This window comes from Toxorhynchites rutilus, chromosome 2, assembly GCF_029784135.1.
Source record: "Toxorhynchites rutilus septentrionalis strain SRP chromosome 2, ASM2978413v1, whole genome shotgun sequence".
Taxonomy (NCBI): Eukaryota; Metazoa; Arthropoda; class Insecta; order Diptera; family Culicidae; genus Toxorhynchites; species Toxorhynchites rutilus.
The window spans coordinates 168,650,265-168,676,801 of record NC_073745.1 but is presented as its reverse complement, the minus strand read 5'-3'; the positions used below and the strand labels follow the sequence as shown (position 1 = coordinate 168,676,801).

Genomic DNA, 26,537 nt, shown 5'->3' with positions numbered 1-26,537 from the left:
TCGTGATTTAGCACAAAGTAGTTGAATTTGAGCACCATTTTCTATAATGGTTCTCACATAAATTGCTGCGCCATATGCTCTTTTAGCCGCATCCGAAAACCCGTGCAGTTCAATAATATTTTTATGGTTCGGTTCCAATGTCGTTATGCGCCTAGGAAATACGATATTATGAATTTCCGATATTTGAACACAGAACCATCTCCATTTGTCTGCTATCGCCTCTGGTAGCGGTTCATCCCAGTCCAATTTTTGCGACCAAATATCTTGCATTATAAGCTTACCATGCACGACAAGTGGGCTGAGCATTCCGAGTGGGTCATAGATCTTTTGAATATCTGACAACACGTTACGTTTTGTGATCTTAGTGTGCATTTGAAGTTCACTTTGAAACCCAAAAACATCCACCTTAGAGTTCCATCGTAGACCTAGAATCTTTACCTCATCTTTTTTCCTATCATTGGGTACTAACGCAGATGAGTTTGAATTCCATTTGTGAAGTTTAAACCTAGCGTCGTTCAGTATCGCTGTAATTTCTTCTTTAAGTTCAATTGGTTCGTCTAGATCGTCGAGACCTGTCACCATGTCGTCCAAATAAAAGTCTGTTTCAATCACACTACTAGTTTGCAGAAACCTAGCTTTAGATTCAATTGCTACTTGTTTTAAGCATCGCGCTGTAACGTATGGTGCCGAACATGTACCATATGTTACTGTGTTGAGCCGGTATTTGGACACGGCTTCTTCGCTAGAGAATCGCCACAGAATGTACTGTAACTGACAATCTGTTTCGTGGACCAGAATTTGTCGAAACATTTTTTCGAGATCCGCAATCAACACGTATTTGGGAAACCGGAATCTGAGCAGAATGTTGAAGGTGTCCTGCTGAATCGTGGGTCCAGTCATTAGAACGTCATTCAGTGATAGAAGAAGCTGCAGATGCATTGAAAACTACCCTTAATTTTGTGGTAGCGCTCTCAGGTCTGAATACTGGGTGATGAGGACTATAATACACAGGGCCATTCAGTCCGTCTAAGTCCTTTTCGTTTACCTTGGACATGTGACCTAGTTCTAAATATTCAGAAATAAAGGTGCTATATTGTTGATGTAGCAAAGGATCCACTTCAAACCTTTTTTCTAGCTTCAAGAATTGTCCTAGAGCCAAGGTTTTAGAATCACCCAGTTGATCAGAGTTGGGTTTTCTGGCAGTCGCACTATAAAACGCCCGTCTTCTGTGCGTGTGGTGGTATCTACGAACAATTGCTCGCACAATGATTCCACTTCAGTCCACTCAATAGGAACGAAACTGTTCTTGGTTTCACTGATTACCATTGATACTTCAGTGTTTGCCTTTATGTATGCCCTACCACCGCCAATTATCCACCCAAGTGCCGTATTTTGAATACGAGGTAGTTCTTCACCAATGTCTTTGTTGCCACTTCGAATGATGTCAAATACGATCGAAACTCCCAGTAGTATGTTAACTGGGCTACTTAAATGGAAATCAGGATCCGCTAAATTTACGTCTGAAAGATTCCAGTTATCTGTGTTCAAATCCTTCGGGGGAATGCTCCCGATTACATTGTCCGATACTAGCACTGATATTGTCCTATGGTAATCGGACACGCGTGATTCGATAGAAATCCAACCTCTTTCGTGAACTGGCTGTTTGCATTGTCCAAAGCCATACACGTTAACTTTGGTCGTCTGAGTTGGTACTCCTAAACGGATCATCAGCGATTTCGTAGCGAAGTTGAACTGTGAGCCTGAGTCTAATAAGACTCGATCCAATATGGGGGCACGGTCAAGACTGTGAATCAATACTATAGCAGTAGGGAGAATGGATGCTTGTGTCGATGGATAAGTCTGCGTTATTTGTTCTGTATGAATATTTATTAAACAAAGTTATTCGTCTATCGCTCAATATAAACGGAATCTACAAGAACTACTCACTTTTCTCTTGATGACGTTTATCTGGTGGGTTGTCATTGTAATTGAAACTTTCTTTCTTCTCTCGGTGGATGGATGTATGATGCTTCCCATCACATTTGAAGTAGCCTCCGCTTCGACATTTATCTGCAGTATGGTTTGACTTGAGGCAATTGTAGCACAGTGCGAAACGCTTGATCATCTTCAGCTTTTCGTCGATAGATTTTGCACGATACCGATTACAGCCTCCAAGAAAGTGTTCCCCTCTGCAAGCTACGCATAATTGCGATGGTTTTGTGACTGTCAGTGTCCGTCCTTCCAATTTAACCCTTTTCGCAGGAATAGTGGTTTCCACATAAGATCTTTTCTTCGAAGGTATAGCTTCTAGCATTTGACAGCGGTCTGTGACGAAATTTTCCAGCATGCTGTACGATGCAGGTACTGTTCCTGAAGAGACAGCTTCCCACTCACGACGGGTGGCTGGGTCCAGTTTATTGGTCATCAGATGAATCAAGATCGTATCCCACGACTCCACCGGTTGTTTCAAAATTTGAAGAAAGGGCATGTGTTTTCATGTGCTCCCTTGGCCGAGTGGTTAGCGTCATAACTAACATGCCGGGTGTTCGGGTTCGATTCCCGTTCTGGTCGGGGGATTTTTTCGTCAAAGAAATTTCCTCCGACTTGCACTGTGATCACGCGTATTCTAGAGCTTGCCACTCAGAATGCATTCAAGGCGTGTTATTTGGAATAGAAATCTCAACTAAGTACTAATAAAAATGACGCAAGTAATACTACGTTGAGACGGCGAAGTTCCTCTAGGAACGTTAGTGCCATTGAAGAAGAAGAAGAAGCATGTGTTTTCTTGCTCCATCGAACAGATGTCTCAGTCCATCGGCTGATTCCACGTCAACTGCCTTGAGTTCGAACAGATCTCGAGTATGTTTTCGGATGAGTAGCTTAGGGTTGTTGTAGCGTCGCACCAGCATGTCATATGCAAACCTCGTAATTTGCTTCCGTTGTGGGCAGTGAGTCAATCAATCCCAGTGCTGATCCACGCAACGAGAGTTTCAAGTATTCGAACTTCTGAATTGTGGCTAATGTGGCGCGCAGATGAATTAGAGCGTTAAATTTATCGAACCACTCTAACCAACTTTCACCGGATCCCGAAAAGACCGGTAAGTTTATAGTTGGCAAGCGCACGGTATCATGGCTCGCAGTTGCCGTGTCACTGGTTTTCTTGCTTCTTATGATCCTTTCGAATTCGCTAAGCCCCGATATGTATTTGATTTCCAGTTCGTCTCGGTTATTTGCTTCGTCGGGTAAAAATTGTTCCAGTGCTGTTTGATGTTGATCATAATTCTGGTAACAGTTCTTGAGCATATCGCGCCTTGTTTCCAACGACAGAGTATCGTGTTGGAACGCCGAGATGTTTTCAATAATTTTGTTTATCCTGGTACAGGTGTGCTTTCGCTGTACGATTAACCGATTTAAGCCTCTTCATCCGCAACCGTAACAACAACCTCCACGTCGTCGACTTCCGCCATGATTTAACCTGTCAAATGAAATGATTACTTTTATTTTTTGTTGCTTGAGCCGCCATTTTATCTTTCCGGAAAAGAGCGTTTCCTTCTGGGACAACCTCTGATATCAAAGTCCGACCCGAATGTCGATTTTTATATTCACGAACACACAAGTTCTACGCTGCTCCCAGTGAGCTCAAATATGATTTTGATAGATTTAGCCCCGTTGGCTTGAATTTTCGTTTTTATCAAACCCACATGTTTGAAGTAATTTCGCATTTGCAAGAATATAGATAGATTTAGCCCCGATGGCCCAAACTCCATCTCGAAACTGTTCAGAAAAGACCCATGTGTCTTATTGAACGAACGTCGACCTGATTGTCGTTCCATTTTTCAGCATGTTTGACGCCATTTTGATGAAAGTTTTTTGCATTCAAATGCTATGTGTTAAAGCAATTCGTTTTTCGTTATTTGCCGACCCGTGTGTTGTTTAACTTGAAAATGTTGTTTCACTACCTATAGAGCTACTAATTAACAAGTAATTTATCTTACCGTGAACCTATCCGGTTCGAAGGACCAAAAATGAACGATATTTTATAGCTGTTACACAGATACGATCCGTTGCTGATGAAATCCACAGGAAAGTGAGCTCGAAAAAGGTGACACGCAAGGGAAATAAAAGTGACGTAGAAAAGACAGACCAAGACGGGTCTATGGTACTAGGTGAGGCCGTTTCGTCACTAAGTTGGTTAGGGGAGCGGTATATAAAAAAGTACGGAAGAAAGCAGAAGGGGATTTTTTTCCTTGAAGCGTGAAAGAGACAGACTGATCACGAGCGAGCTTGGGCACAAGCTTATTGTGTTTTGTTTACAAACAAAACACAGTAGACTTCCAAGATGGCTTAAGAGTGGTTTTAGCAAGTTGGCCCACCTTAGGATATACTTCTACGCGCCTTGCTCAAGACAATATTCAGATGAACACTTGTCTATTGAATGAACATCATGCCGAGGGGTGTACAGATGTACGAGAATAGAGGTATATATTTGGACATATTATTTCGAAATATCACTTAACAATCGTGACTATCTGTGGCAATAATGGCAAGGCAAGGGCCATTATCATCGGACGATATTCATCGGGAAGACCGGCCAGTAGCAATGTTCCTATCCACTCGTCGGAAGTCGGGAAATTTATTCCATTCAGATGGTGTGCGGTCATAACAATCCGGTGCGGCTTTGTATGTCGAGAGTATTTCCGCACTGCCGATGAGTATACCAGTCATTTCGAAAAATTGCACGGTGAGAAATTTCTTATTGTTGCGGCGGTGGATCGATTTCAGACTAGTCAAAAGTTCAACGTTCTACATCACTACAATGCCCTTAATCCGGTGACAATATTCACGATTTGCAACGTATATCTAATATACAGGGTGGGCCATTTAAAGTGGAAGCATCTGGCAACCCCATAACTTTTGACAGATATGTCAGATTAACAAATGTCATACCGCGTTGGAAGCGTCATTTCAGTACAATTTTAACCATGGAACAATACACACCTAAACAACGCGCTGAAATTGTTCAGCTGTACATTCAAAATAACTTCTCAATTGTGTTAACTAAACGTGCGTGGAAAAATAAAAATAAAGTTAAAACATCGCCTGGAGACAACACTATACGTCGATTATATGCCAAATTTATATCGTCTGGTAGTGTTGGTAATGCCAGTCATCTGTCCAGACAACGACCAAGACGTTTCGACGAGAATATTGATGCCGTTCGAGCCAGTGTTGCAGAGACTCCATCGACATCAGGTTGCCATCGTTCGCAAGAGTTAGGCATCGCTCGAACCACTCTCCGACGCATAATTCGTGTTGATTTGAAAATGTTTCCGTATAAAATTCAAATGGCTCAACAACTTAACCCATCTGACTTACCACGTCGGCTTGATTTTGCGAAATGGCCAAAAATGAACGTGGCTTTTGGCAAAAAATCATAATGTCTGATGAGGCGCATTTCAACTTGAATGGAGGAGTGAATAAACAAAATTGTCGGTTTTATGCTACTGAAAACCCTCAATTCATCGAAACGCAACCTCTTTACGACCGAAAAGTTACTGTGTGGTGTGGCATTTATGCCGATAAAGTCATCGGCCCGTACTTCTTTGAAAACGAAAATGGAGCAACGGTAACCGTGAATGGGGAGCGTTATCGGACAATTATAACCGATTTTTTATTGCCATTTGTTCGTGAAAATGAATTGGACAATTACTGGTTCCAACAGGACGGCGCTACATGCCATACAGCGGCTGCCGCGACCAAATTATTGCGCGAAATGTTCCCCGGAAGATTAATATCGAAAAACGGCGATTATGACTGGCCGATTATCACCTGATTTGACGCCTCCTGACTTTTTTTATGGGGATATTTAAAATCCAAGGTATACACTGGTAAACCAAGGACCCTGGCTGCGCTGAAAGACAATATCCGACAAGAAATTGCTGCCATATCGGCCGAAACATTGGGCAAAGTGATGGAAAATGCCGAAAAAAGGGCACATTTTGCGGTCAAGGCCAGAGGCGGTCATTTACGAGATATCATAATCAAAAAGTAGTTAGAAAAAATCTCCTTGGACCAAAAAAAAAATGAATTTCAAAAAAAAAAAAATTTAAAATTCCACTTCTTTACTTTGCTATTGAAAAAACAAATCCTTCCACTTTAAATGGCCCACCCTGTATTACAATAAAGAACAAATCTACCACTTTCCACGAAAATCGGAGAACCACTATATCGGTTCGACATGGAATGACTGATACATAAGTTAAGGACTTCAGGTTCAATGAAACAATGATAGAGTTTGAGCTCTAGACTAGAACTAGTTTATTTCACACGGCTAGAAACTTTACCCCTTCCGGCATAGGCGGATTACCTGTATCTCCTTTATTTACCCTGTTTCCTAGCATTGTCCTTGTTCAATGCGTACCCACGTGGAAAGTATGCTCTATGTTGCTTCTATTGTTGTTTACCTGGCGGCGGGCTGAATGTAGGGATCTTAACTCATATAAGGCACAAAAAAGGTTTAACTTTGGAATTCAACATCCTATATTTCCTCGTACCATTTGATGTCGGTCATCGTAGCTGCTGCTATGGAAATGACGTGAGCATATACCTTGATTTTTATCTCCATCTCGGAGAAAAGTGTGGTAAACAATGTCCGGGCTATTTTTCGTTATGAAAACATCCTTTTACTGCACAATAATACGGCATCTGAAGTAAATAAAAAAATCACAATATAATTTTGGCATGATAGAGAACCGCGAGATGAACGATTATCTGTGGAGGAGTTGGACAACAGATTTCTTAGACTTATGGCACTTTTATCACACCCACAAGCTCATCACATCTTCAAGGTCCCCCAAAAATATTGAATAATATAATACCTTATTGGGGCTATAGTACACTATTTTTCACGAATATATACTTGTTTATTTCTTCCTTCAGTTGTTTTCCTCAGCGAGTTGATATGAAACCAGAACCACACAACCAAACAAAAAGTAAATAATTCAGAAAGCTACGTCTTGCTACTCGTCTCACGTATTGTCATGAAAGTGTCAAGAACGAAACACCTATAGTTTAGCATCTTGGTCTTGCAGTAATCCGATCTGTAGAAAAGTTCCGGGGTTATATTGAAGGAACTAAATTTACAGTGTACACTGATGCTTCGGCATTAACTTATATTATGAAAAGTTGCTGGCGCACTTCTTCACGACTATGTCGATGGAGCATAGATTTGCAACGTCATGATATGCTAATTTTTCATCGCAAAGGGGCAGACAATGTAGTAGCAGATGCTTTATCAAGGGCTGTTGAAGAGCTCACAGCATCCAATGATGATACAGGGTGGTTCGCAAAAATGGTCCAAAGAATTCAGCAAGACCCTGAGAAATTTAAAGACTACAGAATCTATAAAGGAACATTAAAAAAATTAGTATCCTCCTCTGATGATCTCCTAGATTACCGGTTTGCCTGGAAAGTATGTGTGCCTGAAAAGATACGTGAAAAAATTATGGTTGAGGAACATGATGACAGTCTTCACTTGGGGTGTGAAAAAACAACAGGAAACAAGTTGTGTGAACTTTATAGGTATGTGTCCAGAAGTTGGTCATCGCACACCACTTAACAACTAGATAGGACAATTGTTTGATCGGTCCCACGACATGTTATTTGTTCTCGGTTTAAACTGTGCCAGTTCTTTCTGTCTTCGACTGTCCCCGAGAATAGTAGTGCGCGTCGTGAAAGTAAATTTGTCTGGATAATTGTTGCATGTGTAAATTATTCATTAAGTGTTGATTTGTTGTAGGTTTAAATATATTTTGTTAAATGAATAAATTAAGTCAGTATGGTAAAATCTGGTTAAAACAATAATCTTACCTTAACATACAGTTACAATAATAGATTTAAAAATAGAACGAAGGAACAACGGACATCCATATAAAATAAACACGTTAAAAAAAGGTAATTGATTGAAAACTAGTTCAAAGGTCAATAAATAAAATGGTGACTTCACATGTACTAATGATACCTGTTGGTCAAGTCCGACCAACGGGCCTTTATGTGTTGGCTCATTCCTACAGACTCGCCCGGGGACGTTTCACAAGGTCACACAGAAGGAGGCCCTGACGAGGGACAATCAACTAGGTTATTGGCCGACAAAGACTACCCGCGCCAAACACGAAGACGACCCACAAAACTGCAAGTACAGTGTTGTCACCCATAAAACCCTTCTCACATACACCCACAAACAAAAAACTATCTAAATAAATAACGATTCTAACTACATTCTGTTTTATACACTACCACGGCAAACAGTCCTTAACCCTCCTGTACTCGCGTGCAAAATCATAACACGTATACTCACGCACGGTGTCACAGACCGAAAAATGAACTTCTCTGTAATGTTGCCATTGCGTATTTTTCAGGCTTTATTGACATTTATTTGAAGAAGAGGGTATGATTGAATGAAAAAACTCAAAAAAATATGTTTTCTTCGTCTTTATTATGTTTTAATAGTCATCTAATTCAGCCTCCTCAAAACAGAGTAATTTTTGATACTCCAACACAAATAACGAAATTCGAATTTTTCACTGTTATTAATTAAAAGTAAGCAACTGAATATAATTCATGGAAGTATAAAGAGCTATAAAATAACATAAAAACGTATTATTCGTTTGTGGTTTCATTGGAGTAAGAATTAGAACATAGCATAACTGCATACTCGAAACAAACATATTTTTTACATATCATGCAGTTGTTGCGTGTTTTTCGGGTCTTTTATCGAAGAGAAGAATGTATAACGACCTTCTAGGTAATTACCAGATGATAAAGGTTCTGGAATATAAACTTTGCATATTTCTAATATTCTTTGTCTCTGTATTCTTGGGAAACTAAGATATAATGCCTTTTTTAGATGGGGCATAAAAAGATGATATAAAAGGATTTCTAGGAACTTCTTTTCCTATTTCTTGTATTCTTGTCGATATTGTCCATTATAAAAAAATCCCCGAAACTGTAACTGTTAAAAATTACCATAAGCCACCGATTAGTTTATAGTTTACTGTTTACAATTCTTCCACAAGTGAAATTCTTTCACAAGTGTATATATACATATATTTAGCGAATAACCATACGAAAGTCAAACATTTATATTTTGCTTTTGAACGTATGAATCTAACGACGAATATATCGACGAATAGTTAATATATGGATTCGTTCAATCCAGTTACAAAAAGAACTGAAATCAAAAAAGAATAGTCCGGTAATAATCTTATGCATTATATTCAATAAATATTCCACGCCACTAACATTAATTTATACATTTTATTCAACAATATTCTAGAATATGAAAAAAGGCACTTGTCCAAAAAAGTTACTCCTATATTCGCGTCGGTGTGTCAGACCGAAAGTGATAAAAAAGTGCCACACTTCCCTTTCGTACCAACACATGCGATACGCTAAACGATGACGAACGACGAATAACGAAGCTCAAGAGAATCGCAAAGTCGTAGTGTAGATATTTTCTGAGAAATGAACGAATTATTGATTTCTCGGTCTGAAAGACCAATGCGCGAGTATAGGAGTGACGCATACAAATGAAACACAAATTTCTGAATTACTCGAGAATTAATAAAGCAAACGAAACCAAATTTGGTATGTGGAGGTTTTAGGATGCAATAAATGTTTCTATGGTGGTTAGACACTCATCCCGCTCTCTAAGGGTGGGTTGTCATATAAATGAAATACAAATTTCTGCATAATTCGAAAACTAATCAAGCAAATGGAGCCAAATTTAGCATGTGAAGGTTTTGCGGGGCATGAAACGTTTCTAGGGTGAATACACCCCCCCTCTCTAAGGGGGGCTGCCATACAAACGAAACATTATTAATAACATAAAGTGTTTTCTTCAAAAAAATGTCAGTGAATGTTTGAGTAAGGGCCGTGGTCTGCTATTCGACGCAACTTTGTCGCGATGCTTTCACAAGAACGTTGTACGGCACTTACGTCCATTTTCCGGATATAATTCCGGATTCTTGTAGTCAGTTGCTTCGTGTCCTTGGCCCTCCAATTGTTTTTATACACTAGGGCACTGAGTGATCCAAAGAAATCCTCTATTGGGCGGCACTGGGGCAAGTTTGTTGGGTTACGATCATTCGGCACGAATGGCATCTTTTTCTCCTCAAGATACGCCAGCGTCTTCTTGGCGTAATGGGAAGACACCTTGTCTGGCCAGAAGACGTACTTCCCATCCGCGTGATGCTCGTTCAGGAACGGCAGTAGGATTTTATCGAGGCACTCATCTCGATAGTGTTATGTCTACCTTCAATATAAAACATTGTTACAGTGTAGTCGGAGCTGGACTCCGTTCGTAACGTAATTCGTTAATGCCATCCTGCATACAATGTGTTGTAATTTGAAGCCACTTTTAATTCGGAAACCATGCATGGGTTTGTGAAAACTGAATGATCAATTTAAAAGACCCCAAACCAATAAATTCAAGAACAAGCATAAACAAAATAAATCAGTTTATATTATATGTCATATTATGTAACTTTAGAATGCATTGGTATTGTGAAAAACTTTTAATAACTCTTCTTCGAAAGGTTTAATGGCCCTGAAAAGCGCCGTGTTTTACGGTGGCTGGTTTTGCCACCAAAACAGTCAGTATAAACAAACTTTTTCCTTCTTCTACCTGCTGCCGTTTTGCGATTGCGTTTGCCACTCGCTGAAACTAGTTGTTGCCATCGAACCGAATGTGCTCTGTTCTGTAGGCCGGTTTTCTTATTGTCGTGAGCAGCTTTGCAAGCCAACTCGAGCACTCCGGCGGCCGAAATTCTATAACCGCTATTAGGTATACTGGTGCTCCAGCACCAATCCGTTGATGCGATGTGATGTGAAACGATGCCATACAACCACACTGATTTACGGTTTGAAAGAGAATGAGATATTTTTCAGCGGATTCGCGCATTTTGTACTTTAGGGGTACACGCTCACAGGATAGAGACAAATCGGCTGACTCAGCCAAAGGGGCGAGTCCAACGAGATGAACGAAAGAGCGTTAAAAGGGAGCGATGGCAAAAAAATACATTCATTACGATTTGTTCGCTCGTTGGATTCACATGCAGGCTAAAAAGGGTCCTTTTCAGGATCACAAAGTTATCTTCAATCTAAAGAGTTTATTGTTTTGTTATCACTCGATATCCCCATCTTGTTCGGCTAAACCTTTCTGTTTAGCGATTGCGTTTGCCACTCGCCACAGCTTTCACAGTTGGAAAATTTCTTCCCATCCAGCTTTGTGACATGTTGTACAGTAAATTATATTTAATGCGACGTACCAAAGCGCCACTCAGTGTCGCATTGGAGGCGATTTTAACCTGTAATTGAACATTTGCGATGACAGTGGTACAGTGTCGACTTTCAATGTGCGGTCATAATTTGGATCTCTATGTTTACAAAAATGTCCAACTAAATAAGTCGCATTACATGTCCGTCCAATTAGCTAAATGTCGAACTAATTGTAAATTACGGTACTTTTAATCTGGAAACAATTTAAGAGTTGGTGAAAATTGAATAATCTGGAAAGTCCCCAACTATCAATAAGCTCAGAACAACTGCCAAATTCACATACTCATCAGATCCTGGCAAACAAATTATGAAAAAATCAATTTGTGTTTTATTATTATTTTGGATAATGTTTTAGAAAGCATTGAACTGTATTTCCCAAACTCTTTTTTGGAAGGTTTAATGGCCCTGAAAAACGCCTTGTTTTATGGAATGGTTCCAATTTAGAAAACTTTGTACTCGTGGTTTTGAAAAAAAAAACCATTTCGAACGCCCTCGATGCCGCCTTGTTCTGGATTTGCCACCAAAGCAGTTTGCATAAAGAACAAACTTTTTTCTTCTGCTACCTGGTGCCGTTTTGCGATTACGTTTGCCACTCGCCACTCGCTGCAACTGCCTGTTGTCTTGATATCCACCGAACCGAATGTGTTCTGTTCCGAATTCGGGTTTTCTCATCGTCGCGAGCAGCTTTGCCAGCTAACTCGATCACTTCGGCGGCCGAAACTATATAACGCCGGCTAGGTAGACTGGTGCACTGGTACTAACGCGCTCGGCCTAGCTACCCTTGCGGGGAACTCCAGATCAACACGGTTCGAGCAGGATTTTGCCTTTCCCTTCACTTTTCCTCCTTTACCATGTCCAGACATGGCTGCTTGGGTTGGTTTGTTGATGTGTTGTGATGCGAACTGATGTGGTGTACGGTTTGAATGAGAATGATCGTTACGGAAGGAAGGAAGGAAGGTATTGTATTATAGAGACTTTAAACTTTTGCAGTTCATTCGTCTCTAGCCTTGAGAAATGCCCTTTGAAAACTCTACTCTACTTTACTCCAGCGCTACCACCTCCGCCCTCTTGCCTTGAGAAAGGCACTCGATCCCTCGCCGTCCAGCCAGTCCAGCAACGATGTTGTCCAGTCGGTGTCCACACAAAGAATGATCGTTACGGCAGCGGAGCGGGGATTTTTAAGCTGACTGGCTGGCTCGAGAATTACGCATGTGTGAGACAGCGACCAATGTTTCGTTAATTTTTTTTCTTTTTCCTTTCCAATCGTGCTTCATTCTATTTCGCTGCTGCTCTGGTTGCCCTTTTCGGTCGGTACGATTTGAGGAGCACAAAATGGACCAATCAAAAATAGGCACATAATGCATTTGGACAATGCTTGATATTTCACAATTATTCAATTATTTATCTCAAGAAAAATGAAATGTTATTCGTTATGATAGACGCATAGATATATTTTCTATCAATTGATGCAAAAACCTTTGCGATCTATTGAGAAATGCTCGAGTTATAAGCGTTCCAAATCTTGCATTTTTTCCTACTTGTTCAGTGCCTAGATTTCCATTTCACCCCCTATATCTTCCGGTTAGACGTAGTCCTACGTCAAAAAGTTATTTAAAACAATACCAAAGCACAAAAAAGAACAGTGTTTATAGATAGTGCCTTTTGTGGGAATCTATACAAAGGTACTAATTCCAGTTTTTTTTCTTTTATTTCGTTTCACAGCCTGGAATACAACGCCATCCGCCATCTTATTGGGATTCTTTGTTCCTGCAAGGAAGAATCTGGAATCGAGGCTTCATTCCTTTGTTCCTGAAAAAAGTGGTGGATCATTATTTCGGAAATTTATCCGAACAATCGGCTGAGAATCCGGCTCCGGAGAATAATTTCGTAAATTCAATAATTCCGTCGGCAAGGGTCGTACGGCTGTATCGGTGAGTCATTTTGATCTTATTATTTTTTTTTTTATTGTGAGAGGCTAATTAGTTTTTTTATTTAATTTTGTTTGCCTCGTGTTTTCCAAATAAACGAATTCTTCGAATATTCCGAAGATTTTTTTTTTCAAATTTTCTATAAAATGAGCCAAGGTATGGCATCTTCAATCGAACCGTATCGTAAAGGTACGTCGTTCGGGGACTGGGCGGATCGTTTGGCGTACACGTTCGACGCTAATGACTTGTCAGCCGCTAAACGGAAGTCCCATTTTATGAACCTTTGTGGTCCATTTGTGTATTCACAATTGAAGTTATGTTATAGAAAGGATGAATTAGATTCGGCTAACTACGATGAAATTGTCGTAAAATTGAAACAAAAGCTAGATAAAACAGAACCAGATTTGGTTCATCGCTTTCGCTTTAGTCACAGGGCTCAGCAGCCCGATGAGTCGGCTGAAGATTTCGTACAAGCAGTAAAGCTTCAGGCGGAATTTTGCGGTTTCGGTGAATTTAAAAACGTTGCAATTCAAGACAGAGTGCTAGCTGGTCTCCGGGATGAGGACTTGAAGCAATTATTATTGAAGGAAGAAAGTTTGATAATAGAAAAAATGGATAAACTTATTACAACATGGAATATAGCAAAGAATAATGAGCATACATTCAATAATAATTCGAACCGTTTTGTACAGCAAAGTTATTATCCTTACGAACAAAGAGTGAATCAAATTAGACGTCCGATTCAACAAAGGTTGGGTTTTCCCACGAACAATAATTTGAATAGGGATTCTTTTGCTCAAAGGAACAATGCCATAAATGGTGTGAATAAGTTTCAACACAACAATTCACGGAGAATTAATGGGTACAACAATAGAAACAATTACAACAATGGGAATGGACGGAATAATTTCTACAGGTTTAAACATAATTATGCTGACATGATATGTGATCACTGTTGGGTCAACGGGCACATAAAAAGGAAGTGTTTCGCTTTGAAAAATTTGAAGAGAGATGCGGTGAAGTTTGTAGATACGACTAAACCAGGAACGAGTGGAGAGCAACAGCTGATATCCTTGTTGGGAAAAATGACGACTACTGACAGTGACGACGACTTCGAGGAGTGGAATCCAGGTGAATTAGAATGCATGCATATTGGGTCCGTAAATAAAATTAGTGAACCTTGCTTGATTAATGTCTTAATTGAAAATATAATAATTAAAATGGAAGTTGATTGTGGGTCAACGGTGACAGTAATGGGCAAAAATAAATATTACAATATATTTAGAAAACCTTTAAATAATTCTAACAAACAACTTCAGGCGGTGAACGGCTATAAACTAAAAGTTGAAGGTGAAAAAAAATGTGTTAGTTAAACTGAATGGTATTGAACATAGCTTGAAAATTATTGTTTTAGACTGTGATTACAGTTTTATTCCTTTATTTGGCAGAAATTGGCTCGATGTGTTCTTTCCTCGATGGAGGCAATTTTTTTCTAATGAAATTTTGTTACACGAACAAGTGAACAGCTTAAATACACTTAATTTGAATAATGAGGTTACACAAATTAAAAATATTTTTGCAGAAGTGTTCATTAAAGATTTTTCGACACCGATCAATTGTTTTAAAGCGGATTTGGTGGTAATTAGCGAGATTCCAATTTTCAAAAAGGCCTATGAAGTACCTTATAGGTTAAGAGATAAAGTTTTAGCCTACTTAAATAAATTAGAAAAAGAGAATGTGATAACTCCGGTAGAAACCAGCGAGTGGGCATCACCTGTGATTGCAGTAATGAAGAAAAATGGACAGATTAGACTCGTTATTGATTGCAAAGTGTCGATTAATGAAGTGTTAATACCGAACACATATCCTTTACCATTGGCTAGCGATTTATTTGCTAAGTTGGCAAATTGTAAGGTATTTTGTTCGTTGGACCTTGAAGGAGCGTACACACAGCTTGCTTTAAATGAACGGTCAAGAAAATTTATGGTTATCAATACTATTAAAGGCTTATTTATATATAATCGTTTACCACAGGGTGCTTCTTCTAGTGCATCAATTTTCCAACATGTTATGGACCAGGTGTTGGATGGAATATTCAATGTTTATTGCTATCTTGATGATGTTTTAATTGCAGGTAAAGACCTGAATGATTGTCGTAATAAGCTGGTAATCGTTTTAGAAAGGCTTGCAAAGGAAAATATTAAACTAAATTTTGAGAAATGCAAATTTTTTGTTCCGGAATTGAAATATTTGGGACACGTTATTAGTGCAAAAGGTTTATTACCTAGTCCAGATAAAATTTTAACTATACAAGAAGCAAAATTACCTAAAAATATAAATGAGTTGAAATCATATTTAGGCCTGATCAACTATTACAATAGATTTGTGGCTAATATGTCTTCCAAGTTGTATTATTTGTATAACTTGTTGATGAAGAATGTTAAATTTGTTTGGGACAATAATTGCGAAAAAGCTTTTCAAGATAGTAATCAATCATTGATTTCAGCCAACATTTTAGAATTTTACGATCCTAGGAAGGACATTGTTGTTGTGTCAGATGCTTCGGACTATGGTCTTGGTGGCGTAATTGCGCATATAGCTATCAGTTTAGCTTCAGCTTCTTTTACGTTAAATGACGCGCAGAAAAGGTATCCAATTCATCATTTAGAAGCTTTAGCTTTAGTTTGCACGATAAAGTAATTTCATAAATATTTGTATGGACAAAGGTTTATACTGATCACAAACCGTTAATAGGATTTTTTGGGAAAGAAGGCAAGAATTCAATATGCGTGACAAGACTCCAAAGATATGTGCTTGAACTTGCTATTTATGAATTTAAAATTCAATATAGACCTTCTGCTAAAATGGGCAATGCGGATTTTTGTTCGAGATTCCCATTGGAGCAGTCGGTTCCCAATGAAATTGACCTAGAGTTTATAAAGAGTATCAATTTCAGTAAAGATTTCCCAATAGATTTTGTAACGATTGCCAAAGAGACGAATAATGATGAAAATTTACAACAAATTATGACATTTTTGCATGTTGGATGGCCGAAAAAGTTAGACAAACGCTTCATGGACTGTAAATCTAGGGAATGTGAACTCCCTAGATGCTTGCAATTAAAGCAAGACTTTTCGCTCGTCCTCTCTCGAGCGCTTACCATGAGCTGCTGCTATTTCATCGATTACAATTTTATATTTCGAACTTCGCTCTTCAAGTTCGTTCAGATTTGCGTGTTCTCCTGTCTCCACCTCAGCTTTCCATTGATCATCTTCGGCCGTCCATCCTCGCTCATGTCTTGCCGCATACTCTTCATCATGCTGTTTCCATCTAGCATAAAGCGCGACTTTTTCGGCCTGGCATTCGTTATCCAGAAGTCTCAGACATTTGATGGATAAACGAGCTAGTTCAACGGATGACAATATTTTAATTTCGTTGTGGGATGCCATTCTTACTTTAATTGTTGATAAGGCGCCTGGATGTCTGCGCTTATTTAATTGAGTCCGAAGCTCGGATTCCAATAGTAAAATTAATCATTTACCGGTCCACGTGACAGGGTAATATATTGGCGAGGCACCTGTGCCTCCGCCGTTTATCCGCTTTTCAAAGCCGGGAATTTTATTGCCTGACTGGCTATGTGTCCGTCTTGCAGGACAAAATTACTGTTTATTTGTTGCCTTGGTGATCTGTCCGTCTTGCAGGACCGATCTACTGTTTCCTGAGATATGCGCTATTATGCCTCTTGGCTTTTAGGTGGTGTCCTCATGACAGCCTCACCTTGTTCGTCTTTACAAGACCGAACCTCATCCGTACTCCGACGGGCGCAAATCAATTCAAACAGGAGTTCAATTCAACAATTTTTTTCAATCGCGAGGATGCGTGAGTAAATCCTTTTGTCGCGAAGTGCGTTAGTTCAATTATTCTTTCCGCCTCGAAGTGCGCGAAGTTCGTGAGTTTTAAGGCTTCCTCTCTGGAGCCACCAATGTAAATCTAGGGAATGTGAACTCCCTAGATGCTTGCAATTAAAGCAAGACTTTTCGCTCGTCCTCTCTCGAGCGCTTCGTGATTAATCTAGGGAACTTATTTCCCTAGATGTCGGCAATTGAGGCCTAAGAATCACGGATTTAATTAAAGGCAACGAAGCCAGGGAGCCTATTTTCCTGGACTTGTTTTGGTCTCTTACGGGCTATGCCCCTTCCAAAATTCCCGTAATCGCGAATACGTTTCAGTATCAGACGGCTCCAGATTGGTCCGTCCGAGTGAAACTCGCAACTACTTTTCGGTGGGGGAAATTTTGGGTGTGTGTGTGTTATACCTTTACTCGAGCTCCTTCCTTGTTAGGAGCTCTGGCCTGGTGCGTGGCGCCTGGTTGCCAATTTGGGGGTATCCGGATTCTGATGCGTGACGCCTGGTTGTCAACGCTTAGTGGGTTTTCGGATTCGGATATTTTTAACTTGAACTATTTTACTTGATTGAACTTTCCGTTTTTATTTGAACTGATGCTTGAACTTTGAACTGAACTTAAATTGAATCTTGACTGAACTGAAATTGAACGGGAATTGAACTGACTTCCTAGGCCAGAATCCCGAGTATATATACCCAAGAATTCATTCCTAGGCGTTAAAACTATAAAGGAGAGAAAAGATCTCTCTTTCCTTCTCAGACAACCGAGCCCATATCGATTGTCTGCCTGCTATTTCCCTACATGTAATTTCTACCCGCTTATCTCTGCGGACCTCTGTCGCTCTCGCTAGAGGGGTACAATTTAGAAAGTTTATTACTCATCGTCGGCCTAAAATGTTATTTTTGTTTATAGCCCTTCGTATATTCGATAATGGGCGAGGCCAGGCTTATTACCAGCAATAATCATCTTTCGCCTGGTGCCTTGTTGTCTTTGTGTATTCCAGGCGCCTTATCTGTCTATGCTGCCTGCTCACGGTCCCAAATGAACACGTGATTTCCTATCTTGTATGCCTGCGCTACACTATGAGTAATACGATCTATTCAGAGGATCGTGCGGGTCACAAATTTGTTTATTTATTTGTCCCTACTTTCTGGTGCGTCATGCACCGCTTGTCTGAAGCTATACAAAAGGAAAAGAAAAATAAAAAAGGGATGAATCACATGGCCGTATCTGGTGATTCATTGGGCTATAAATTTTCTATGCGCTCGTTTGCGCTTCAATAACATTATTTTGTTTATTGGCCGGCCTTGCTATCTAAATTGGGTCCGTAACATGGACGTTTTTGCCAATCAAAATGTGTTGGAGATAATTGATGGATGCATATTGCATCAAGACAGGGTGGTTATTCCACAAAGAATGCAAAGCGGAATTCTAAAGCTTTTGCACGCCAATCATGCAGGAATAGTTAAAATGAAGCAATTGGCAAGAAGACAAATATATTGGTTTGGGATTAACAAGGATATTGAAAGTTACGTTACGGGGTGCGAAGTGTGCAGTAGTATGGCAGTAGTACCGAAAACAAAATTGTTGTCTCAATGGACACCTACTACAAAGCCTTTTAGCCGAATTCACATAGATTTCTTTCACTTTTCTCACCAAACTTTTCTATTAATAGTGGATTCATACTCCAAGTGGCTGGAGATTGATTGGAAGAAAAAAGGCACGGATTGTGCAAAGGTATTGAAGAAATTGGTTGCTTATTTTGCAAGATTTGGCTTACCGGATGTTCTGGTATCAGACGGGGGTCCTCCATTCAATTCTTTCACCTTCTCTTCATTCCTCAAAAGGCAGGGAATAAAGGTGTTCAAAAGTCCTCCTTACAACCCATCAAGCAATGGGCAAGCTGAAAGGCTGGTAAGGACGGTGAAAGAGGTATCGAAAAAGTTTTTATTGGAACCGGATATGATAGATTTGGATTTCGAAGACCAGATTAATTTAATTTTAATGAATTATAGGAATAATATTGTGACGAATAGTGGACAATTTCCCTCGGAGAATGTATTTAATTTTAAACCAAAAAGATTCTTGATCTAATAAATCCTAGAAATAATTACAAACATAAGTTGTCATTACCACAAACCTCAGAGGATGACGGTATGGATAATAATCCAGAACCAAAGAAAGAGATGTCAAATGACAATTTAGATAATCTGATGGAAGGTGATACATTGTGGTATAAAAATTACCATAATAATTTACCAAACAGATGGTTAAAAGTTTTTTTTTTTATCCAGAATATATATTTTTATTAAGGCTCATATGGCGTCAACCTGACGGGGCCGGGAGTTCAATATTTCGACAATGTTTGCCTTATAACTATGTTAGTAATATGTAACCGATTACTCGCGGTTGGCTCGAGGTTAGTATTACAAGTGTTTTCGTAATTGTGATGTTGCTGTCTCCAATGCTCTGTACCTGTGCCCGACACGGGATACTTCCTTTTGGGATGCAGCTGACCATTAATCAGCAACGCCCCCTAGTCTGTACCCCATATCTAGCGTGGTGCGTCGTCTCGACTCGAGGAATCCAGGATAGGATGGTCACTAGCCGGCGCAAACATCAGCTCGTGTAGAGTTGTCATGAGCGATACAACCTTTGGCTCTTGTTGAATGATCAGTGGACTGCACAACCTTTGGCCCGTGTATCTGTAAAGAGTGTGTGTATGTATTGCCGCGACTAAGTAAAAGTTTATAGATCGGATAGGAGGGATATGAAACAGGGACACAACGAAGGAAACATCATTAAACGTTGACATCGGCGTTTCTGAGGAACAGGTATAGATGAAGCAGAAGATCAGGATCACGGCTACCTAAGATATCCCGGACGGGGATATCCGATTGTCTGCCTTTTGCTCTCAGTGCTCTAGAGAGCTGAGAGCGAGCAGCATGGAACCGGATACACGACCAGACAACATGCTCGATGTCGTGGTAGCCATCGCCACAATCACAAAGATTGTTTGCTGCGAGCCCAATGCGATAGAGATGCGCGTTTAGGTTGTAGTGATTGGACATAAGCCGAGATATCACGCGAATGAAATCACGACCTACATTCAATCCCTTAAACCAAGCTTTCGTCGAAACCTTAGGAATAATCGTGTGTAACCAGCGACCGAACTGATCTTCACTCCACATGCGCTGCCAACTAACGAGTGTGTCCTGACGAGGAATGTGAAAAAATTCATTATAGGCAATTTGCCTTTCAAAAAGTGTGCCTTCTGAAGCGCCCACCTTAGCTAGCGAGTCCGCTTTCTCATTCCCCGGAATCGAGCAATGAGAGGGAACCCATGCTAAGGTAATCTTGAATAATTTTTCGACCAAAACACTCAATAGATGTCTTATTCTTGTTAGGAAATAAGATGAGCGTTTATCAACTTTCATTGAACGAATTGCCTCTATTGAGCTGAGACTGTCTGAAAAAATAAAATAATGGTCGATGGGCAGTGTTTCAATGATCCCTAGTGCGTAGTATATCGCACCCAGTTTAGCGACATACACGGAACAAGGATCTTTGAGTTTGAAAGAGGCACTGGAATTTTCATTGAAGATGCCGAAGCCAGTGGACCCGTTTATGAATGAACCGTCAGTAAAGAACATTTTATCAGATCTAACTTTCCCATATTCTGCCGAAAATATCGGCGGAATAGAATCGGAGCGTAGATGATCTGGGATTCCATGGATTTTTTGTCGCATGGACAGATCAAAATTGACAGAGGAATTGCAAAAGTATGGGAAGCAAACTTGGTTGGAGATGCCCGGTGAAGGGTGCACTTCATGGGTAAGGAAATCATGGTACAAAGACATAAAACTTGACTGAGGAGTCAGTTGGAGTAGATTTTCGAAGTTATCAATCACCAATGGATTCATGATCTTGCAACGGATGAGAAATCTGTAGGATAATTCTGTGAATCGAAGAGTAAGCGGGGGTACTCCTGCCAAGACTTCGAGACTCATCGTATGTGTCGAATGCAAACACCCCATTGCTATACGCAAGCAACGATATTGTATTCTCTCCAGCTTGAGAATATGAATCCTGGCAGCTGATCGGAAGCAAAAACTGCCATATTCTAACACTGATAATATCGTTGTTTTGTACAACTGAATGAGGTCTCCTGGATGGGCACCCCACCATGTTCCGGTTATTGTTTGGAGAAAAATGATTCTTTGCTGGCATTTCTGTTTCAAATACGCAATGTGTATTCCCCAGGTACATTTAGAGTCAAAATATACTCCAAGGTATTTGAAAAACATCGAGTGCTTGATCGTTTTGCCGGATAGGTGAAGCTGGAATTGGGCGGGTTCGTACTTCCTAGAAAAAACGACCATTTCGGTTTTCTCCGTAGAGAATTCGATACCCAGCTTGAGAGCCCACGTGAACAGGTTGTTCAGGGTATCTTGCAAGGATTTTTGCAGAACGGCGGGATTAGTACCGGTGATGGAAATAACTCCATCGTCTGCAAGTTGTCTCAGCGTGCAGTTTCTAGTTAGACAATCATCCATATCATTGACGTAAAAACTATACAAGAGGGGGCTTAGGTAGGAGCCTTGTGGTAGGCCCATAAAACTGTATCGAGAAGATTTCAAGCTGCCATGATTGAAAAACATGTGCTTTTCTGAGAGTAAATTGTACAGGAAATTATTCAGAATTGGCGAAAGTCCACGATTATGAAGTTTCTCTGAGAGAATTTCCATGGAAACTGAATCAAATGCCCCTTTGATATCGAGAAAAACGGAAGCCATTTGTTCTTTACGAGCAAATGCGATTTGGATTTCAGAAGATAGCAGCGCGAGACAATCGTTCGTCCCTTTACCTCGGCGGAAGCCAAACTGCGTATTTGACAGCAAATTGTTCGCTTCAACCCACTTGTCCAAACGAAGTAGAATCATTTTCTCTAACAATTTACGAATACAGGATAACATTGCAATCGGCCTATACGAGTTGTGATCGCAAGCCGGCTTGTTGGGTTTTCGTATGGCTATCACTCTCACTTGTCTCCAGTCATGCGGGACAATATTCAGCTCCAGAAACTTGTTGAACAAGTTCAGCAAACGCTGTTTCGCCAAGTCGGGAAGATTCTTCAACAAGTTGAATTTAATCTTGTCCGACCCAGGAGCTGAATTGTTACATGAGAGGAGGGCAATTGAGAATTCTACCATCGAAAAATTCTCATAATCGCATTGGAGCGGAATGTCGCGTACGACGTTTTGTGCAGGAACGGAATCGGGACAAACCTTTCTTGCAAATTTGAAAATCCAACGGTCAGAGTATTCCTCACTTTCATTTGTATGGTTCCAGCCACGCATTCTCCTAGCCGTATTCCAAAGAGTGCTCATAGCTGTCTCCCTTGACAAACCATTGACGAATTTCCGCCAATATCTACGCTTTTTTGCTTTAATCAGACCTTTTAGTTTGGCTTCTAGAGCTAGGTACTTTCGAAACCATTCCACTAATCTAGTTTTCCTGAATTTTTTGAAAGCGGATGATTTTTCAAGGTAGACCTTTGAACACTCCTTGTCCCACCAAAGTGATGGAGGACGACGTCGGAAAGTGGTAGCAGGAACACGTTTCTTTTGAGCTTGAAGTGCGCTTTCGTAAATCAAACTCGATATAAAGTTATACTCTTCGAGTGGAGGAAGTTCATGCATTGAAACAAGTGCTTCAGATATTGTTTCTGCAAATTTTCTCCAGTCAATATTTTTCGTGAGGTCATACGCAAAATCGACTGACTCACGAGAACCTGATTCATTGGCGATCGATAAAATTATTGGCAGGTGATCACTACCGTGGGGATCTTGGATTACCTTCCACGTGCAATCCAGGGATAACGAAGAAGAGCAAAGTGATATGTCTAGCATACTTGCCCGTGCAGGAGGGTTGGCTATCCTAGTTGCTTCCCCTGTATTTAAAACTGTCATGTTGAAGTTGTCGCACAGATCATAAATCAACGTGGCACGGCTGTCATCGTAGTGTGACCCCCATGCTGTTCCATGGGAGTTGAGGTCACCTAAGATTAGCCGCGGCTCCGGCAATGCCTCGATGATATCAAAAAACTGATGGCGGCCGACCATGGTTCTTGGAGGAATATATATCGAGGCAATGCAGAAGTCTTTGCCTTTGATTTGTGTCTGGCAAGCGACAACTTCAATGCCTGTCCTCGATGGGAGAGTGACTCTATAGAAGGAGTGACATTTTTTGATCCCCAATAGTACGCCACCAAACGAGTCATTTCGATCGAGGCGAATAATGTTGAAATCGTGGAAATTCAGCTCGTCGGCTGAAGAAAGCCATGTTTCACAGAGGGAAAATACATCACAGTTAGAACTATGAACTAAAAATTTAAATTGATCTAGTTTAGGGATGATGCTTCTGCAATTCCACTGTATTACAGTGGTAAAAAGTTTGTTTTAAAAGCAATTCTCTAAAAATACATTCCAGGTACTTCTTGGAAACGTGGAGGTAATGGCCCACCGAAGTCAATTTAGATTGTATCATAGAAAATACCAGGAATCTAGAAACGTACGTAATGAAGCCGGGTGCACAGGACAAGAATACCGATGTTTTGGTCAAGAACGTTGAAGAACGTGTAGCTGGAAGCGGCTCAGAGGACATCCAGTGGGAAATCTCACGGGATGATCTGGCAAAGGTCAGAGGCTCGAGGAAGAGGAACGCTTCTACGGCGGACTTGCCGGGAAGTTTACGGCGCTCGAAACGGACAAAGCGCCCATTCGAAAAACAGAATTATTATTATTATACAAAAAGAAATTGTCAGAAATCCTTTAGTGGCGATCAAAATGGCTGACATATCGAATTGCAAAATTAAAATATTAGTCAGTTCATATGAATTATGCTGAATTGTTAGAATAGGTTGATTAAAAAAAAAAATAAAAGGGACGATTGTTATGTCTACCTTCAATATAAAACATTGTTACAGTGTAGTCGGAGCTGGACTCCGTTCGTAACGCAGGTAACGCCTGCGCCGACTGATAAATGTGACAATAAAGTCAGTTCTATATTCGACCATCAACAAGACTACAAGTGTATTCGTTTCAGCTCCCGAAAAACTTTTTTATATTTCTAACAGATAGATTTGTCGGTTGATTGCCAGACCGCTCGGCTTAAACCAAGGCTTTGAAATGCCCCGGTCGGAAATGATACCTTTTTTTCAAACTTGTGCTTTAACTTGTATTTCACTTCAGGCGGTGTGGATGACTTGTCGCTGGAGTAGTAATTATCATTTCCTAGGATATGCGTTTTGGACAGCGGAAAATAACTTTCGTCGTCCAGAACGAAAGACGTCCCTCGGTATTTTTTGGTCATCCACCGACACTGTGATTTAACCGTCTCAATCTGCTCCTCCGTGTACTCCGGCGACCTCGTCTTCTTCCTGCAGACGATTCCTTCCATCTTGAGGGTCCGATGGATCAATACGTGGGAGCAGCCATATTTCCGACCAGCGTCACGCAGGCTGGTTGCGTCCTTGTTGTGAAACAGCTTCTTTAACGATGTCTTCCTCTGCTTCGTCATTATCGTCACCGGACGACCACTTCCGACCTTCCGCTCTACGTTCAGGGAACCCAGGATACGATATACCGTAATGACAGGTACATTTTCTTCCTTAAAATGTGCCACCGTGTACTTTTTTTCTTGCTGGAAATGCGTTTCGTAGAACCGTACAATGCGTTCGCGGAGCACGTGCTGTTTCGACGCCATCTTTGCTTTGACTAAATTCAAACTAGCAAAACCAAACACGCCTTCTGTTTCTAGGGAGCCCAAAGAGCAATTTTCTTGGAGAAAGAAAATTTTACGCTCTTTATTTGAGTTACTGAAAGGTATTGAAAAAATTCTCATTTTTTATTTAACACCCGTTAATCAAGCACAATTTGGGATGTAAGGGTTTTTGGGTATGAGAAATGTTTTTATGATGGCATGACACCCCTCCAAACATGACAATTAAAAATTTTCGGAAAACTCTGAAGGAAAATGGGAAAATTCGGAAAATTAAATTTCCATATGTTCCACAATTACATAGTGACAAGTGCTGTTAGTCCATTTGATGTTTGCACTAGCGAAATTGATCTTAGTTCGAAACTGGAAATGGATTCTATTGTGATGAAACGCACTCCTATATCTTCTTCTATCTGTACCAAAAAAATGATCGCCGGATGTGTTGATAAGAGCAGAACTTGAGGAAGGAATTGTCCGATTTAGGGCTGTCTTTATCCAATCATATTTTCTGTATAAAACATTTATTCCATGTAAGGGAGAAACATGTTATTTGTAAGTGGTTGAAAAATCTTGAACGAGAATTGTGTCTGAAAATAATCTGATGTTATAATGATGAGTTTTGTTAGAAATACTAGGAATTTTATAGTGAAAGGTAAATTCAACGGGGTCGATGAAAAGATCAATCAATAAACAGTTCTGCGATTGGACCCGTGAACTCGCTCATAGTAAGAAAACGTGGATGTTTGAAGGTATTGATAACAAAAAAACAATTTTGGGCGGGACGAAGTCTGCCGAGTCAGCTAGTACTACATAGAATTTGGAACAAACTGAAGCGCAATACAAATAACTTTTCGGGCAATTTTAATGAAAGAATCAAAGAATAAAAAAAACCGTTACTACTAATAAAGGCCATTTGCATTATTATTTTTTCAAAGGTTATTTGATTTAAAATTATAATCAGAATAGCACGATTAATATGTAAAGCAGTTTGCGTTGTATCGAAAGAAAGACGCACTGCCTGAGACGAGAATTGTCTAGTGTAATTTTGCCTCAGAATGGTCGCTGGGAATTTGTTAATAACACATATTTTCAAAGCGCTGGTGTAGTCTTAGTCGATTTATGGAATGGAACACGTCCTCTGAAAATTCTCCCAACGATCACATGAAAGGTTTTGTATTGCGCTGACAACAACAGTTAAGTTGAGATACTGTAGCTGGATAATGTACAGTTAAGAGACTTTCAAACTTTTGCCTACTTCATTTTTCGAATATGTGTTTTTTTTTATTTCTATTCATTTGTTCACAAAAAAAAAGTTCATTTCTTGAATTGTTTTTTATCATTAAAAAAACACCAAATATATAATAAGACTAATTTGAAATTGAATATAGGCACAATGCAGTTATTTCCTTTTTTGCAATTACAATATATGGAAGAATGTCCACGTGGACTACATGAGAGGGATATAGTCAATGTCCACGCTTGTCCACGGATGGGGAGGGGGTATCTAAAAGCGTACTTTCTCTGTCCACGTGGTATGTGGACAGCCCCATACTAAGTTATATGTTATCACCTAACATGTACGAATA

The 26,537-nt window shown here is 40.1% G+C and overlaps 2 protein-coding genes and 1 long non-coding RNA gene across 5 annotated transcripts in view; 1 reads left to right on the top strand and 2 right to left on the bottom strand.

Annotated features, from left to right (window-relative positions):
- LOC129764660 (uncharacterized) overlaps positions 1–16,705 on the top strand; it is a 65,467-nt gene extending 48,762 nt beyond the window's left edge. For all 3 annotated transcript variants that reach the window (XM_055763975.1, XM_055763977.1, XM_055763976.1), the window contains exon 3: positions 13,060–16,705. In XM_055763975.1, the coding sequence (XP_055619950.1) occupies positions 13,412–14,638 (1,227 nt within the window). In that variant the 5' untranslated portion in view covers positions 13,060–13,411 and the 3' untranslated portion in view covers positions 14,639–16,705. The remainder of the gene's footprint in view (positions 1–13,059) is intronic.
- Positions 1,150–2,488, bottom strand: LOC129766357 (uncharacterized). The gene is made up of 2 exons (XM_055766878.1): positions 1,948–2,488; positions 1,150–1,874 (listed from the first exon to the last, which is right to left on the bottom strand). The coding sequence occupies exons 1-2, from the start codon at positions 2,486–2,488 to the stop codon at positions 1,150–1,152; spliced, it is 1,266 nt and encodes a 421-aa protein (XP_055622853.1).
- On the bottom strand, positions 6,330–18,556 carry LOC129764667 (uncharacterized). The gene is made up of 3 exons (XR_008741190.1): positions 17,581–18,556; positions 6,879–7,481; positions 6,330–6,705 (listed from the first exon to the last, which is right to left on the bottom strand). It is a non-coding gene; the product is annotated as an uncharacterized LOC129764667 (long non-coding RNA).
- Positions 18,557–26,537: the final 7,981 nt, after the last annotated feature.

Bases quoted from the DNA above. Each gene is read 5' to 3' on its own strand.
- LOC129766357 (XM_055766878.1), bottom strand. From the start codon at position 2,488: ATGCCCTTTCTTCAAATTTTGAAACAACCGGTGGAGTCGTGGGATACG. The intron at 1,875-1,947 runs GTGAGTAGTTCT...ATATTCATACAG, and splicing joins TAAACGTCATCAAGAGAAAA to AACAAATAACGCAGACTTAT.